Source organism: Bos mutus, chromosome 10 (assembly GCF_027580195.1).
Source record: "Bos mutus isolate GX-2022 chromosome 10, NWIPB_WYAK_1.1, whole genome shotgun sequence".
Taxonomy (NCBI): domain Eukaryota; kingdom Metazoa; phylum Chordata; class Mammalia; order Artiodactyla; family Bovidae; genus Bos; species Bos mutus.
Genome location: NC_091626.1, coordinates 36,755,200 through 36,773,647, shown reverse-complemented (window position 1 = coordinate 36,773,647; position 18,448 = coordinate 36,755,200). Strand labels below are relative to the sequence as shown.

At 42.1% G+C, this 18,448-nt stretch overlaps 1 protein-coding gene across 2 annotated transcripts in view; it reads right to left on the bottom strand.

Moving 5' to 3' along the window:
• RTN1 (reticulon 1) overlaps nt 1-18,448 on the bottom strand; it is a 236,843-nt gene that overhangs the window by 115,604 nt on the left and 102,791 nt on the right. For both annotated transcript variants that reach the window (XM_070378512.1, XM_070378513.1), the window contains exon 2: nt 6,059-6,832. In XM_070378512.1, coding sequence (XP_070234613.1) covers nt 6,059-6,832 — 774 coding nt within the window. The remainder of the gene's footprint in view (nt 1-6,058; nt 6,833-18,448) is intronic.

The following is an 18,448-nucleotide window of genomic DNA, read 5'->3' as shown; positions in this document are numbered from 1 at the left end:
CTCATAAGTAGAGAATTGAAAACCTATGTCCACACAAAAACTTGTACACTGTGTTCATAACAGCATTGTCTGTAACAGTCAAAAAAGTGAAACAACCCATACCCTACCCCCAGTACCAGGTACAGTGCCTGGCACACAGGATGTACTCAACAAACAGAGCTCATGAGAGAATTAGCTCAATTGTTAAAACAATGGTTCTTTTTTTTTTTCCTAAGGGTGACTTTTGGTCCTTTGGTCTTGCTTTATTTATGTTTTTTTAATTAATTAATTTATTTGACTGCATTAGGTCTTAGTTGCAGCATCCAGGCTTAGTTGTGGCACTGGCTCAGTAGTACAGTGTATGGGCTTAGTGGCCTCATGGCATGTGGGATCTTAGTTCCCTGACTAGGGATTGAACACATGTTCCCTGAATTGGAAGGCAGATTTTTAACTACTAGATGGCTGGGGAAGTCCCAGAACAGTGGTGAAACTGTTTTTGAGTTATGTAAACATAAATCTGATCCTGCAGCTCTTCCCTTCCTTCTCCTCACTGATTTTGAGTGGTGTGTGGCTCAAAACTGCCCTCAGAAACTTTGACTTAGTAGAAGTTAAGTCTTGAGGGGGCCCAGGCATCAGCGTTTTATAACTCCAAAGGTGATTCTAAAGATCACATCCAGTTAGGGTTGACAGATTTAGCAAGTAAAGATATAGGATACGTAGTTAACTAGGACTGTTTGATAAACAATGAACTTTTTTTTAGCATAAGTATGTCCTAGGAAATATTGATATTTTTATCTGGCAACCCTCTCTCCAGCTGAAAACCACTATGTTAGAGCATTCAGAAAATAAGGCTTGAGGATGTTGGTTTATTTACTCAAAGGTAAGAATGGTAGGGGCTTCCCCAGTGGTTTAGACAGGAAAGAATTTGCCTGCAATGCAGGAGACCCGGGTTTGATCCCTGGGTCAGGAAGATCCCCTGGAGAGGGGAATGGCTACTCACTCCAGGATTCTTATCTGGAGAATTCCATGAACAAATGAGCCTGGCAGGGCCACAGCCCATGGGGTCGCAAAGATTTGGACACAACTGAGTGACTAACACACAAGGATGGTACCAATGGAGTGTGGGAGGAAAAGGTCTGGTAAGTTTCCTGTTAGGCAAGTAAAAGTACTACTTTCAAAAAAAAAAATCATCTTTCTTATGAGTGAAATGGGACTCAGTAGATATTGTAGACATTACCCTCCACTCTAAAAGTGAACTAAAAGTTTAACAAAGTGCTAGGAGAAATCAGGGGAAACTTTAGAACAAAACAGAAGTTTTCCTACCCTTGTTAAAAACGTACGGGTTTATGTCAAGACTGACACTGGGCTTCCCAGGTGGCACTAGTAGTAAGGAACTGCCTGCTACACACAGAGACTTAAGAGCTGTGGGTTTGATCCCTGGGTCAGGGAAATTCCCTAGAGGAGGCCATGGCAACCCACTCCAGTATTCTTACCTGGAGAATCCCATGGACAGAGGAGCCTGGTGGGCTACAGTCCATGGGGTCACAAAGAGTCAGACACAACTTAGCACAGCACAAGACTGACACAGCAAAGCTAGAGAGTCATTGATAATTAAACAGAGTATAGAAACTGTGAAGGTTAGAACCAACCAGCATGGGAAGATTATGTTTGCTGCTGCTACTAATTACGATGCTTTCATTTAGAAGGAAAAAAAAGGAAGGTGAATGTGGGCTATCAAGTCACAGATGCCAGGGTCCAACCATGAGCAGTGCTGACATTCAGCCCTTCCCTTTGTTCCCAGCTCATTCTCCACTTGTCATCCAGAAGGATCTTTTAGAAACACAAATCTGACCCTGCTACTCTTCTCTTCCTTCTCCCCACTGCAGCCACATTGACTTTCCAGCTGCTCCTACAACACTCAGGACGTTCTCTGGGCCTCTGCACTGGCTGTCAGCTCAGCCTGGCACCTCTTCCTTGTGTCTCCATGGCTTGTTCCCTCACCCCATTCAGGTCTCTGCTGAAAACCACTGGCAAGGAAAAGCATTTCCTCATGACTGCCCCCATCACTCTCTTATACTCTACCTTGCTTTATCATTCTTCGTAAGCATTATAACAACCTGATAGTATATCATTTATTTATTTGTATGTAAGTCTTGTCAATTAAAATGCAAACTTCAGGCATGCAGGAATCTTATGTTTCACCACTATAGCCAGAGCAGCGATTAAGCAATGCTTGACATGGAGTAAATGGTCATTACATGTTTGTTAAGTGAAACAATGAATGAATGGCACTCTTTCCCAGATTAAAATTATCCAATGGTTTCCCAATGCATTTGGAACAAAATTTAAATTCTTTGCTCTTGCGTGCGAAGCCTTGAATGCTCTAGGCCCTGTCTACTTCTCCAATTCTGTTCTGTCTCATCCTTCTCCCCTGCTCCTTTGTATCATCTTTCAGTTCCCAAATTATTATTGAGCCTTGAGGCCTGTGCATTAGTTGACCTCTAAACCTGGGATCCCTGTTAATCCCTCTCTTTGAATTGTGGTCTTCTTCTCATTCAGATTTCAGATCATAGATTACAGATCTCAGGTCAGAGAGGCCATCCTTGACCTTCTCACACCCAACATTCTATCACTGTTTACAGTGTTCACACTCCATGAAATTACACTATTTATGTGCTTCCTTTTACTGACGTCTCTCCCTAGCAGTAAGCTCCATGAGGGCAGGGACTTTATACAGCTTGTATACTGCAATGTGTCTGGTGTCTAGCACATGTCTGACATATAGAAGTCACTCAATAAGCATTTTGAATAAAAGAATAAATTTGCAAAGTGGGTAGGAGAATCACAGACCTCATCGATGCAAGGAAATAAATAGCAACAGTAGTTTTCAAAGAGTTTGAATTGATTTACTTTGTATTGCTATTTCTTCTTAAGGGACATGGGTGGTTTTATCATAGCCTCTTGATTATTGATTATCTTTTCTGAAGATAACACCTCAAAGAACATCCATGACCACCATAATATACTTCTAGGTATGCATGTCAGAAACAGCATGCTGCCGACAGATCAATGTTCTGGTGCCTCAGGGCACTTACTGTATTTTCCTAAAACATTTCGCTTGTATTCATGACTGATCTTTACTTAGAAGACACTTCCAATATTTGAGTTGTAAGAATTTTTACCTCCATACCTCAGGGTATGTTATTTAATATGATGAAAATAATTAAGTACATTGGAGAAAACTGCAAAATGGAATAATGTATTGGAATTGAAGAAAGTATATTAGACTCCTTGATTAAGATTAAGGGTCTGTAGCTAAAACCTTTCTAAATTATAACTTCTCCTGATTCATGATTCACATAATTAGAATTATTCCCCATAGTTAGTTGATAATTTCCATATTTATTAAAGTGATAAACTGAATTCCTTTTGTTTACGATGATTGCTTTTTCCTCAGTTTCTATGTAAGATTATATGTAATTCTTGGTGTTTGTCTTACCAGTTAGCACTGGAAATGGCAGACAGAATTGAGACCCAAGAGATGAAATAAAGCCCAAATCCTCCAGTGTCTATGGGCATAGGGTCTCATAGTACCAGGGGCTCACAAGATGAGAAGGGGATTAAGGTAACCTTTTGGCTCAGCTCATAAAGAATCCGCCTGCAATGCAGGAGACCTGGGTTCAATCTGTGGGTAGGAAGATCCCCTGGAGAAGGGAAAGACTACCCACTCCAGTATTCTGGCCTGGAGAATTCCACGGATTGTATAGTCCAGGGAGTTGCATAGAGTCAGACATGACTGAGAGACTTTCACTTTCACTTTGGGATAAAAAGAATAAGAAAAGCCTCAATGACAAGCTGACTCCTCCTATCTCTTTTGTTAATTTTATTCTTATGTGTTGTCGTATGACTCAGGTGTTATGGTGTGGGGGATGTGTGGAGAGGGGAGCTGACCATCAAAGACAATTGTGTAATAGGACAAGGACTTTCTCTTTCTGGAATAAATCTTACTTAGAATGTTTACTTGGAGTAATTGCAGAGAAAACCACTGTCCTATCCCATGCTGTCAAACGGGCACCAATAGATCATAAAACTCAAAGATCATGAAAGCCAAATCTGATTTTGTCTTCTCTTCAAGATGCTCCAGAACCTGAGTCATGACAACCAAAGGAAAAAAAAATCCCTCATTAATTAATGAACCCTATATCAAGTCTTTGGACTTCCTAGGTGGTTCAGTGGTAATGAATCCACCTGCCAATGCAGGGGATGTTAGAGACACTGGTTCAGTCCCTGGGTTGGGAAGATTCCCTGGAGGAGGGCATGACAACCCACTCCAGTATTCGTGCCTGGAGAATCCCATGGACAGAGGAGCTTGGTGGGCTACAGTCCATAGGGTTGCACAGAGTTGGACACGACTTAAGTGACTTCGCATGCACGCATGCACACATCAAGTCTTTATCTCCAGCTTCATAAACTGTAATTTTCACATAAGCCATGTGGCCATGTAAATAGACCTGAAGGAGCAGGGGCATTTCACCCTTCCCAAAGACTGGCCAAAGTTCTTCTGTACTCATCACCAGACAACCCTAGAGCTTTGAAACACAGCTGATAATGTAGTTACCTTCAGAGTGTCAGTATCTTTATGTCATGGGATAATATTAATAGAAGGGTTTTACCTGCGTGGCCAGAAGGATCACAAGGAGGCTTTGAAACTCAGTTATGTCCCTACCTCCAGCTGTCAGCTGGGATAAGTCACACTGGAATGTGACTATTTCCCTGGTCATCTGTCCCATTGGAAGGCAGAGACTGATTTTTGTTTGCTTTTCAACTCCAACATCACCAGTGCTTATTCAAGTGCCTAACTAAAAGAAAGTGTGTAGAAAGTGTGTGTTGAGCAAATGAATAAATTTGAAAATCAGGAACTGGGTGCAGTGAATCTTTAAGAGTTTATAGTTGAATGAGTCTGAGGTAAGGTCAGGGGAAGGGAGGAATGGATTCCAAAATCTTCAGGGAAACAAGACAGGAGGGACCTCCGTTAAATACCTGCTCTGTTCTAACACTTGAACTGACTGCTTCATCAGGATTTAGAGCAATCACTCTTTAATCAGAAGGGTTTAGATCTGTTTTAAGAGTTCAGTACAAGCTCTTTTACCTGAGGTTCTGAAGGTTACTTTTTGTAAATAAAGAGGTTTGTAAATTACTGTGGGGTAGGGTCAGAATTCCAGCCATTTGAGGTAGGGGAAGATTCAAGATCTCTCCCTGTCTTTATCCTAACGCCCCCAAGCATCCAAGAGCAGAAGAGACGCAAAGGCTCCGCTCCCACCTCCCGCGAAGGGGTGGCACGGGGTGCGGTGGGGAAACTCTGGCTACCACTCTGGACTTTCACTCAGGTCTGGGAGGTCCCCTTTGTGCTTGCGAAGATGTATTGATGTGGTCTAACAACACTCTGCCTTGAGTCAGAGTAGCAGGTTCAAGCTGAAAAAGATCCCAGCCTAGTGAATTCTGAAGTATTAAAACTTCTAACCAAATAGAATTGTTGGTTTAAAATATGAAACTGTAAGCAGAACTTTAATCAGCTGAAAAGATGAAAAGGACCGTGTTGAGACTGAAGGGGGAGGGAGGCGCACCCCTTGTTTAGGCTTCCTCTCACTGCCCAGCCCCCAGAGCCTAAGGTCCACCCTATCACCCTTCACTGTACATACAGACTCGGAGCTGGAGCCAAGAATGTAAAATGCGCTGTCCAAGGTGGTCCAACTGGTCTGAAGAGAACAGCTAAGATGCCCAGGGGGCAGGGAAAAGAGCTAACCTGGACCCTGGCAGCACCGCCCTCTCTACTCTGAACAGCAGAGCTTCAGGAGGGTTCTAATGTCGCCAGTGTGTCATTTTTACTTCTCCCCTCAAATAAAGAAAGAAATATTTTACAAAGCAAATCTGATAGGACTTTTTTAAAAAACCCCAGATGTCAACCTTTGTACAATGGGCACAAGACTGAAAATGTTACATGTTAATTAAATCAGTTAAATTGAGATGGAAGTATTTTGAATGCAAATCTTCAGTCCTTAAAGTTCAGATTTCCACTCACCTGTTCCAGAAGACGGAGGAGTGACGGATCCTGGGCTGTCGTCTTCAGGCTCTGAGACGGTGACCGTGGGGACTGTGTCAGGACTCGGTTTCAGGCAGATATCTTGCTTCTCGGGGGTCTTCTCTGGGGTAGCAGTTTCAATAGAAGGCTCGATCTCAGTCAGCGTAATCTTAACAGGGGCAGCCATCAGAGGGGCACTGCGCTGTTCTTCAGAGATATTGTCTACATACGGCGCAAAGGTTGATTCTTCAAATAAATGGTCCTTGAGGATTTTCCCCTCCACGGGAATTGGTTTCTCAGCCTCACGGGTCTCTTCAGACCTTATTGAGATTTCAGTGTCCTTATTCTTAAAGTCCAAGTCTTTCTCTTCCAACTTGGGGTGACATTGCTCCTGATATTTCACCTCCTCTGGCCTAGTTATGTCAATGTATTTATAGGCTTCTGCTTTCATCTGGTCCAGGGGGTCTGCTAAGATCTTGTTCACTTCAGCGGACTCTGCCGGAGTCATTTCTATTCCAGAATCAGAACTAAATAAGCCACGAGGCTCCGTCCCAGGCACATCTGGTAAGGAGGGTCCAGGGGGACGCAACTCCTCAGGGCTCTCTGAAGCAGCAATGTGGCCGTTTTCTTTCTGAAGAATTCCAGTGAAATATGTAGCATCCTCCCGAGGTGGATAATAGATGTCAGAAATCAGAGACGTATAACACACTCCTTCCCCATCCTTTGCCACTGTTGAAAAGGTATGATCCATGGCCCTGGAGACATCCGATGCACCTATGAATCAAAACAGCAGTAGAGAGTGAGGGGGGTGCCTGGCCTCATTTCTGCACCTGCCTAACCCACCACCCGCCCCAGCCTGTGCAGGCACCACATCCTTTCTCCTCAAGGCCTCAGAGTTCCCTCAGACCACTCTCATGTTGTTTTTCCTCGTCTCCAGCATAGCCCCCAGCACTGGTATTTTTCTGGCAGCAGACTGCATGAGCTGCCACATCCAGAGAAGTTGGAGACGACCCCAGAGAACTAGAAAGTCGATTCTCAAAATCTACTACTTTAATAGGCAGTGACTGGTTCTTACTTGGTATTAGTCAACAGAACACTTCTTTGTATCTAAGGCACTAGTGACTCTTTAAACAGATGTGGAAATATAAGTTAATTCAGGTTTGTAAATACAACAATAGGATAGTCCACTGGGGAGAAGGGCTGCTCGGTGAGCTTGGAGAAGGCTCACAAACTCTCTGGTCCAGTCCTTTCATTCAGGGACTCCTGTTCTACCTGGATTGATGCCATCTCTTCTCTTGTTAAAGGTACTCAGAGAAAGAAAATCCTAGTTTTCTGCTGGCCTCATCCCAAAGTGGTATCACCTTAACAGAGTGCTTCCCTTCTTCTCTGGTTTTCTCCTCATTTTGTTTTTCTCCTCAGTTACCCACCAATAACTGAGGTTTTTTGCCTTCCAGTATATTCAAAATGACCCACTGAGAATTTCTTGGTTCTACTGGTGGTGCCAAGGGCAAAGCAAGTTTCCAAGGTTGAGTCTACAGAATGTTTTCACCTGGCCTTCATTTTATTTATAAACCAGCCAAAATGTTCATTAATAGCAAGGAGAAGAAAGAAAACCTTTATTATTTTTCTATGCTGTAAAATATTGTCAAAGGGGAAGAAACTAACATTTATTGACACCTTGTCACTTGCTCATAAGTAGGATTTCACCTGATTCTTTAATGTTCTAAATTAAGCCCCACACTCTTAAGAGATCACACATACACACACACTCAACCCTTAAAACACATTTAAAGAATATTACAGATTAGGCCACCAACTCATGAAAGTAGTAACAGTAACTATTAGTAGTAACAGTAGTAGTAATATTACTAGCTAATACTTAACTGCTTGCTATGTGTCAGACATAGTGCCAAGCTTTCATTAATATTGACTCATTTAGTCATCAAAGCAATCCTAGAGGATCAGTCAGTCAGCCAGTCAGTTCAGTCGCTCAGTCGTGTCCGACTCTTTGTGACCCCATGAATCACAGCACGCCAGGCCTCCCTGTCCATCACCAACTCCCAGAGTTCACTCAGACTCACATCCATCGAGTCAGTGATGCCATCCAGCCATCTCATCCTCTGTCATCCCCTTCTCCTCCTGCCCCCAATCCCTCCCAGCATCAGAGTCTTTTCCAATGAGTCAACTCTTCTCATGAGGTGGCCAAAGTACTGGAGTTTCAGCTTTAGCATCATTCCTTCCAAAGAAATCCCAGGGCTGATCTCCTTCGGAATGGACTGGTTGGATCTCCTTGCAATCCAAGGGACTCTCAAGAGTCTTCTCCAACACCACAGTTCAAAAGCATCAATTCTTCGGCGCTCAGCCTTCTTCACAGTCCAACTCTCACATCCATACATGACCACAGGAAAAACCATAGCCTTGACTAGCCGGACCTTTGTTGGCAAAGTAATGTCTCTGCTTTTGAATATGCTATCTAGGTTGGTCATAACTTGCCTTCCAAGGAGTAAGCGTCTTTTAATTTCATGGCTGCAGTCACCATCTGTAGTGATTTTGGAGCCCAGGACTTAATAAATATTTGAAAAATTAAAGAAAGTAACTTTAAAGTTTAGAATAAAGCATAAATAACAGAATGTGTGAGAAGACACGTGGGAACATTCCTCTAAATTGCTCACGACATTCACTTTATTCAACAAATAGCCTAATTTTGTGAGCAACAGACCAATTTAAATCTGTTCATTTCAGATAGTCTTCTAGATATACTTCCTTTATCCATGGTACCTCTGCTTTTCCAGCTAGATAAAAACAAACTCAATAACAAAAGGAATGGTAATAATGACAGGTCTTATTCCCTACCACACACATAGAACACTAAAGAAAAAGCTATTAAATTTAAATCGATGTGCACACACACACACCTTTATCCTAAAGGATATTTAAAGCTTCTTTTGTGATATGGGCTTAGCCTATATGTAGACTTGGATCACAGCCTTGTCTAACTCAATGAAACTATTAGCCATGCTGTGTAGGGCCACCCAAGACAGACAAGTCATGGTGGAGAGTTCTGACAAAACATGGTCTACTGGAGAAGGGAATGGCAAAACACGTCAGCATTTTTGCCTCGAGAAGGCAAGATGAGGGAGTGGTTTGCCTTCTCAAGGCAAGAATATTGAAGTGGTTTGCCATTCCCTTCTCCAGTGGACCAAGTATTGTCAGAACTCTGTCCATATAGTCAAAGCTATGGTTTTTCCAGTAGTCATGTATGAATGTGAGAGTTGGACCATAAAGAAAGCTAAGTGCTGAAGAATTGATGCTTTTGAATTGTAGTGTTGGAGAAGACTCTTGAGAGTCCCTTGGACTGCAAGGAGGTCAAACCAGTCAATCCTAAAGGAAATCAGTCCTGAATATTCATTGGAAGGACTGATGCTGAAGCTGAAACTCCAATACTGTGGCCACCTGATGCAAAGAACTGACTCATTGGAAAAGATCCTGATGCTGGGAAAGATTGAGAGCAGGAGAAGGGGATGACAGAGGATGAGATGGTTGGATGGCATCACCAACTCTATGGACATGAGTTTAACAAAGCTCTGGGAGTTGGTGATGGACTGGGAGGCTTAGCATGCTGCAGTCCATGTGGTTGCAAAGAGTCAGACACAACTGAGCAACTCAACTGAACTGAACTGATAATGTAGACCACATTAGAGGCAGGGAAATCAATTCTCAGCTATTTCACGACAGACATTTGGATCCTGATATTCTCTACCACAATTACCTGGAAAGATTCCATGTGTTAATAAGCAATTGTTCACCAGAAAGTAAGGAGGGGTTTGCTGCTAGATGTAAATAGTCTGGATGTGTGTGGAAGTGGGGAGAAGATGCTCTCCAGGGGAAGACACAGTAGATAGCTTTCAGGGCTGTCAAATCATTATCATTCAACTCTCAGTCAGTACTTCTATTGCAGGGGCCACCACATGGCTTCTGACCCTTATCACCCGTATCTGGCATGTTACATAACCCTCTAGCCCACAGTCTTCTGCCACTAGTCATCACACTAAACACAACTGTCACCTGTTTAGCAACTGGCCCCAGGGTTCTGCTTTGCCTCACTGGATAATCCTTAAACCCTGCAGCCTGTCATTTGAGACGATGTGAATGCCACCTGGCCTCACAGCTCTGACTCCACTGTTCTTACCCTCCACTCTAGGCATACAAAGCCCTTCACTATCGCACACTCATTCTACCACCCTTTTTAGCCCTGTCTTACACTCTCCAATTCAAACGCTGAGCTCTGGTCAATACAAACTACCCATGACTTCTCCAACAACTAATATTTACAATCTCCACATCCAAATCTCCACCTTTTAACTTCAAGCCATGCGCTTCCTTGGTAGCTCAGTCAGTAAAGACTCCGCCTGCAATGCAGGAGAACTGGGTTCAATCCCTGGCTCAGGAATATCCCCTGGAGAAGGGAATGGCTACCCACTCCAGTATTCTTGTCTGGGAAGTCCACGGACAGAGGTGCACAGTGTTGCAAGAGTCAAATATGACTTAGCTACTAAACCATCAACAAAATGAGTCTGCTGACCACATCTGTCAAGACCTGACCCCTTCATATTGTTCTCCCCTTCCTTTCCCATAGCACTTAATTATACTGCTTGTGTCACATGTACGATACATGACTTTGATATGTCTATGTTATCACCTGCTAACCTGTCAGCTCCTAGAGTTTGAGACTCATGTTCTTGTACAACATATTGTACATAGTAGGCACCCCAAAAAATGAATAAATGAATGAATAGACCAGTTAATCAATCAATCAACGAGTAGATGTTCTATGCAATTACTCAGAACAAACTGCCGGTAGCCAGCATGAGGAACTCCGCCCGTGGCAAAGGTCATGAGGAAGGAGGCTCGGCATACACAAAGGCGGGATGGAGCCTCAGGAGTCCTCCTGGAAATTCTCGAGCATCTACCCCCAAAACCAGAGTCTGCCTACTTTACTGCTTTGTGCTCTCACCTACACCTCTGACTTTATGGGGGGCTGTCCCCCACCACCTCTCTCTGAAAAACAGTTAACTTACAGCTCCAGTTGATAAAGTTCCTGGGCATGACAAGAGTGTTTCAACCTACAAACTCCTTTGGAAGTCCTCTAGCCTGCCTGAACAGGTTCTTCCAGCCACATGTGATTGTTCACAGCCTCCCAACTGTGAGAGGCATGAGATGTTCTAAACTGTCTAAATACAGATTCCTTTGAGCAGTTAAAAGATTGATTAGAAATTGTATTGGTGAAGGGTTTTTCACTTGTTGGGCCAATGTTTGCTGCTAAGTTTCCATATCCCTTACCTACTGTGTCCCTGGCAGTGTATTGATTAATATAATTGGTGTACTGCTAAGTCGCTTCAGTCGTGTCTGACTCTGTGCAACCCCCATAGACGGCAGCCCACCAGGCTCCACCGTCCCTGGGATTCTCCAGGCAAGAACACTGGAGTGGGTTGCCATTTCCTTCTCCAATGCATGAAAGTGAAAAGTGAAAGGGAAGTCACTCAGTGGTGTCCGACTCCTAGCGACCCCATGGATTGCAGCCTACCAGGCTCCTCCGTCCATGGGATTTTCCAGGCCAGAGTACTGGAATGGGGTGCCATTGCCTTCTCCGATAATCGGTGTATAGGAATGTAAGTAGTAGCTTTAATGTTTGTAACCTTGGACCCTTGAGTTAATTCTTTTCTTGTTATAGCCCATCACACCTTTGCCCTATAGGAATGCAACTTTATCTAATGCTTTCTGTGGGTGGCGCCTGACTTTAGAATAATCACCTTTAGAGAAAAATAAGTTTTCTGAAGAAAGGGTCATAAAATGTTAACAGGCCTCTTGGCCAGAAGATGATGTAAATCACCTAAATTTTGCATATGATAAGTTTGCAGGAAGAAAGCCTGGCTTACTGCTGACTCTACCCCTTCCCCCATTATCCTCTATGCACAACTTAAGGTATAAAAACTACTTTGGAAAATAAAGTGCGGGCCTTGTTCACCGAAACTTAGTCTCCCCATGTCGTTCTTTCTCTCACCTTCCGGCTGAATCCCATCTGGAGCGTGGAGGCTCGTCAAGCCTACTAATTATGCCTGGGCTTCTAAGATCTGACCCGGGAGGCCTTAGTGTCTCCTCTCCTTCGGGAGAATGGGAGGACGCCTGCGGCCTACGTAGGTGACATAAATTCTTTGCCTTGGAATTTTATTAGCTTTCCATGTAAACCAAGTTATTCAGCCTCTTTTCTCCACTGAATTTTCTCACTGAGCTATCCTTATTCTATTACTCTTTATATCTCTAATTAATATTTAATTAGAGCTATTGTATCCAGTTCGCTGACACCGTCCCCACTTCGAATTCCCTGGATCCACCGGGGCTGGACCCCAGTAACAAACTAAGACTAATTGATGAGAAGTTACAAAGAGGATTTTTTTAATCTCTTATATGAAAAAACTGTCTAGAATTCAAGTTATCCAACAATGGGCTGGAGCTGCATCTTGGGAACAAGACTATTATGATCCCAGTGGCAGGCAGATGGAAAGAGGCCCAGCATCCATCTAGGCAGGAACCAGCATTTGATGGAAAGTTGGATAGGACAACAGCAGAAGACTCTTCCAACTGTCTACGATTTTTATATCAATTGGCTTCACCATAGTGGGACACAACTTCCTTTATTTCTTCTTTACCTGTACAGCAGAATCAATATAATTTTCCTGAAGGTGATGGCACAGAGAATAGGGGCTTCCCAGACGTATAGTAATAATTGAGGGGATAAACTCTGGATCACATCAACATTACTAGAGAGACTATAGATAGAATCAATAATTGGGAAGAACTCCCACTCCTGAAATTCTCATGTTACTAGCTTCCTCTTGCCCAGAAAACCCAGCATAAAATTGAAAGGATATCACACTCAACAAATACTACCAGATAGAGGAAGAGGGACAAGATCATTTGTGTAAATCACACATTTCAAATGGGACCATGTCAAAACCCTCATAAAATCAACAAATAATCTAAATACTTTGAATGTGGTCATGTCCTACCTCTTTTCCTATGTAAATTGAGCTAAATATCCTAAAAGATTCTCAAGGTTCAAAGAATTTGAAAATGTGTATACATTACATAGGGCCTATTGGATAGAACTCTCAAAAATAGAAAGTCCTTCTAGACAATAAATTATGTGAGAGCAGAGTCCTGAGGGATCCTTGGAACTGGGAAGCAGAGCTGAGCCTCAGGGCTCAGGAAAGCCAATTAATCCTTGTCAGCACTTCCTGCAGAGCTGGCAGCTGTGTGGACTGAGGCAGAGCACATCAGCCAGTTGCCCCAGGCAGGAACCAATATTGTTACATTGTTAGATACAAATCCACTAAATAAAAAGGCTTTCCTTGTCTAGACTAGAAATTACTACTTTCTTTATACAACCAAGGATTCCTGGGAACATCTGACTTCCCCATTCTCTGGCTGTTTCCTTGGCCATCAAGAAATCGGATTTGCATGAAGGCAGATGCACATATACAGTTAATGTGTAGACATACACATGCTCCTTCAGGAGGTGGCTGGACAGCAAGGCACAGCAAATTCAAAATGGGATTGATTTTCAAATTTCCATCTTACAAGTAATTTTTTTAGGAAAGTTGAAGGATCCCAAGTCACTATCTCTAGTCAAAAGCTAAGTGGAAGAAAGCATGAAAATAAGCTAAATTAGCTGCCATGAAATCGTATGTGCTGATAAAATCAGGCTTTTGAATACACTGATGTCCTAGATCAGAAACATTAATCATGAGCTAGATAAATTCAGTAGTCTCCTAAATGGTGGGTGTTTTATTTTTTAAAATTTCTCTAGCAATACTAACAGAGAATGCAATGGCACCCCAATCCAGTACTCTTGCCTGGAAAATCCCATGGGCGGAGGAGCCTGGTAGGCTGCAGTCCATGGGGTCGCAAAGAGTCGGACACGACTGAGTGACTTCACACATGGGAAAAGAATCTAAAAGAATCGATATATGTATATACATAAATGATTCACTTTGCTGTATATCTGAAATTAACATTTAAGATCAACTATATTCCAACGAAAAATTAAAAATATATATATAAATAAAAACAAAACCAAGAAACCACAAAAATAAAAAAACAGATAAAACAAAGTTATGTACAGTGATATGCCTTGGAAGGCACATAAGGAAGGACAAAAAAGGATGACTGATGGATGATTCTGTTCGAAAGCTGGCATGGGACAGGACATGACATGGTGTCTTTGAAGTACATTACAGCATGCCTGGTGCGGCATGACATGGGCTGTGCTGTGCTGTGCTGTGCTGTGCTGTGCTGTATTGCAGCCTGACATGACAGAGCAGGCTGTATGGGGGAGCAAGATATGGTGTGGTGTGTTTGGTGAGGGTGCTTTCAGTGTGGCATTCTATGACTGAAAAGTCACAGGTGTGAGAGGCGTTCCATCTCCATCAAGTTGCTGACCTTTAATAAGTCATTAAATTCTCAGGAAACCTCTTTCTCCATTTGCAAAAGGAAGATAACAAAAATATTCAAATTGCATGCTTGTGTGTGTGTGTGTGTGTGTACGCGCGCACGCACTCAGTTGTGCCCGGCTCTGCAACCGCATGGACAGTAGCCCGCCAGGCTCCTCTGCCCATGGGATTCTCCAGACAAGAATGTGAGGATTAAAGGAGACTGAATGGTTTTGTCACCAACAAAACCCACTAACAATTCCTAGGAAATAAGAATAGAATCTGGGTAATAAATAAAGTCTAATCTTTTTTCTTTACCTTTATGCTTAGTCTAGTTTCATTTGCTCATTGGCGCCAAGGCAGAGGCCTAAACACCGGACCTTCAGATCAAAGGTCCCAGTACGACAGGTCTGTGTCAACACCCCAGGTAGGTGTGCCATGTGCAGAAGCGCTGCGCACAGCACGTAATTCAAGATGGCGGCAGCGGGCCGTGAGCAGAGACGCTGGGCGCGCCCTAGCTGTTGAGAACTCCACCGCTCTCCCTCTTCCCGCTGTTGAGAGCCCTATAAAAGAGCCCTGCCCATAGCCTGTTAAGGAGAGCATGTGCTCTGGAGCGGGAGCTCCCATCCCTCCATTCTTTATCAAATAAAGCTTTCCTTGATTTCCTAAATGAAAACTCAAGTCTTGTTCTATTGGCATGAGTGACACTGGTTAGGAGGACCTTTTTGGGGGTCAGACCTGATAACATGATTATCATTAGCTACCACTCTGTGTTTATACAGTATGCCTTCTTCCTCAAGTTTTCCAAATCTAGCTCCTATGTTCTGGAATATCTGAAATTTAATTTGAGGTTTTGAGACCCTAATTTTAAACATAATCTCATGTGGAAAGCAGGTTATAAGAACAGAAACAGGTGAATGACATGTGGCTGCTGCTGCTGCTGCTAAGCCGCTTGTCCGACTCTTAGCGACCCCATGGACTTCAGCCCACCAGGCTCCTCCATCCATGGGATTCTCCAGGCAAGAGTACTGGAGTGATGACATGTGGAGACTAACATAAACCTGGAATTCAGGCTCTATCAATTGGTAGACTTAAAGGCAAATCATTTGACTTGAACACACTCACAAACACACTCATATGCAGTCGCAATCAAAACGTATGTAGAAAATTTATTCTATTAAGGTGTACAGAAAATGGAGCCCAGAGGTAGCTGTACTAATCAGGGAGAAGGAAAAGAAAGATTAGTGTCCTTCTTCAACAGTAGCATTCATTCTGCTCCTCTGAACTATCTGAGCTATGGGTCAAAGTAAACTGTGTGTTTAAAGCAAGACAGCAACTCAGCCATTGATGTGCCAGAGTTTGAGAGTATTGATCCAAGTGGTGTGAATGCTCAGTCAGAAAGTTACACCAGGATTTCTTTTCTTCCCATTTTCTATCACCAAGAAGAAAAAGAACAATAAATAATAAGCAATAATTCCAAAACACGTAATTTTGGACATCAATGCAACATTTCAATCAACTGCACATTTGAAGGGGATAACTAAAATATCACACTTCTCTAGTATAAGCTACGTGCATGATGATCAACAAAAATGCACTGTTTTGGGAATTTGGAGAAGGATGGCTATTGTGAGGAAAGTGAAACTTACACTGGGGATTTGAAAACACATATGATTTTAGAAAGGCAGAGAAAAACAATATGAAGTTATTTGGGGAGCAAAAAATAATAGCAAAGGCAAAGATGAAGTAATGAGTAGGAAAGAATCCCAACTCCAACAGGAGAGCTTGGGAAATGGTGGGAACTCGGGCCAGAAGGGGTGGCTGGGATTATGAAGCCAGTGTGAGGGCTTCATAGTAATCATAGGAAACAAGGATCCAGTGATTGTTTTAGAACAATTAGTCCAGTAATAGCTTCCACGATGGCAGCATACGGGTTTGGGAGTCATGTCAAATGAATTTGTGATTTAAAAAAAATTATAAAAGCAATATTACATGATGACTACAACATTTTTAAAATATAGAATTACACAAACACTGAGAGAGAGAGTCGTTTCAGCAGATGCCAAGAAAAAATAGTGAACATTCACTAGGACTAGAAGAATTTAAGTACAGCCTGGAGTTCTAGGCTCAAGATAACACAGCTCTCAAAGAGACCAGAGAAGGTGCAGTTCAAAGGAAAGTCCTTTAATACAGAAGTGCCTGGCTAGGGAAGTTTCACAGAAATGAAGGGATTTGAGCTCAGTCTTGAAGGATGTGGGGGATTTGCATAGGCTAAAGTATAAATAATATTTCCAAGGACAGAAGCTTTGATGCTTCAATGTTCAGTCAAATATATTCAGATAGTTATTTGAATTTCTACATATTCTGAAATATGTAGCAGTGGACACTATGTTACATTTATCTTTTCTGAATAGTCTGAAATCAATCTGTCAGGTTTGAGGACCAAAGTATAGACTCCCTAACCAAGCTAGTATGTGAACAGTTAAAATGGTCTGGATAAAATCATAAATAAATAAGAGCTTGCAGAGCCTGCTTACATTTCTTTGTTCTATAAGATTTCATAAAATGAGAGCATAAGCCAAAACCAAATGTATCCTGGAAGAGGAACCAGTGGCCCATTACTATGTCAATAATTCAATATGAGCATTAAATTTTCATGGTTTTTAAAAAAACTCCTAAAAATAACCTGCAGGACATTATCTCCTACATTTGCTGTTTGAAGCCTTCTAATCATGACTCCTAAGAACTGTACTTTGTTCTATTTAAGGATTAAATTAACAGATGGGGCCACAAACAAAAATCAATCTCATTAAATTTTTTTAATTTGGTTAACAATCAGCTGAAATTTTAATCTGTCCCTTAACACAAAGTTGTTTTCAAAATAAATGGTTCTTGGAAAAAAGCAACTGGAAAGAAAACACAGAATCAAGCTTTCCCTTTCCTTGGTGTGTAGGAATAGGCCAGAGTCAATACACCCCCTATTCTATCTTTGTTTTTATTATTTTTGCTCCAAATTCAATTATTTTATTCAATGTATTTTTTATTTACCTCAAAGTTGGTAAGTCAGACGCCAATAAGATTCACTTATATTTTGAGAAGAAACCAATAGTTAAAACATGGCTAGCCAATTGCCGTTTGGCTATTCGTCATTGTTTGTCAGATAAGCCTCGAGAGACCTTATTTTTGAAAATGATATCCTTTAAGGTTAATTATTTAATGTTTCATATTTCTTCTCTGAATGTCAAGATTATTTCAATGCTATTTCTTGAAATATATTTGTATTCTAAACATGAATCCTTTCTTCTTAACTAAAAATAATGGAAAATAGCATCTGTTGAATACTTATTATATGCCTGCCAGTCACCATGTTAGATCATGCCAAGCAATAACCACATGAACATTCTAAAATAACTATTTAGTAGTACTATGAGAATTATGAAAAGCCAAACCCAATTATGATATAACAAATGGTGTTTTTCAGTGTTTAGTTGTTTAACTACATTCATTCAATACATACTGAGTGCCTACTATATGCTAGGCACTTACTCCAATTTCTGGGGAAATAACAGTGAATAAGACAGATATACAGTCTCTGGCTCCACAAAGGACAGAAACAAGCAGCAAGCAACACAACCATGCTGGCATGGCAAAGACTTTTAATTGACCCCCAGTGTTTATTCTGTCCCTCTCCTCTTTGCAATAGACCCCCTCAAGCAATTTTAGCATATGGCCACCTAGCTAAAGACTACCTTTCCAACCTCCCTCTAGGTGTAGACCACGAAGTGAACAGAAGTGAGGTGTGTGCCTCTAGATCATGTGCTTCAAGATGGAGCTGGTTGGGACTTCCCTGGGGGTCCAGTGGTTAAGAATATGCTTTCCAGTGCAGGGGATGTGACTTCCA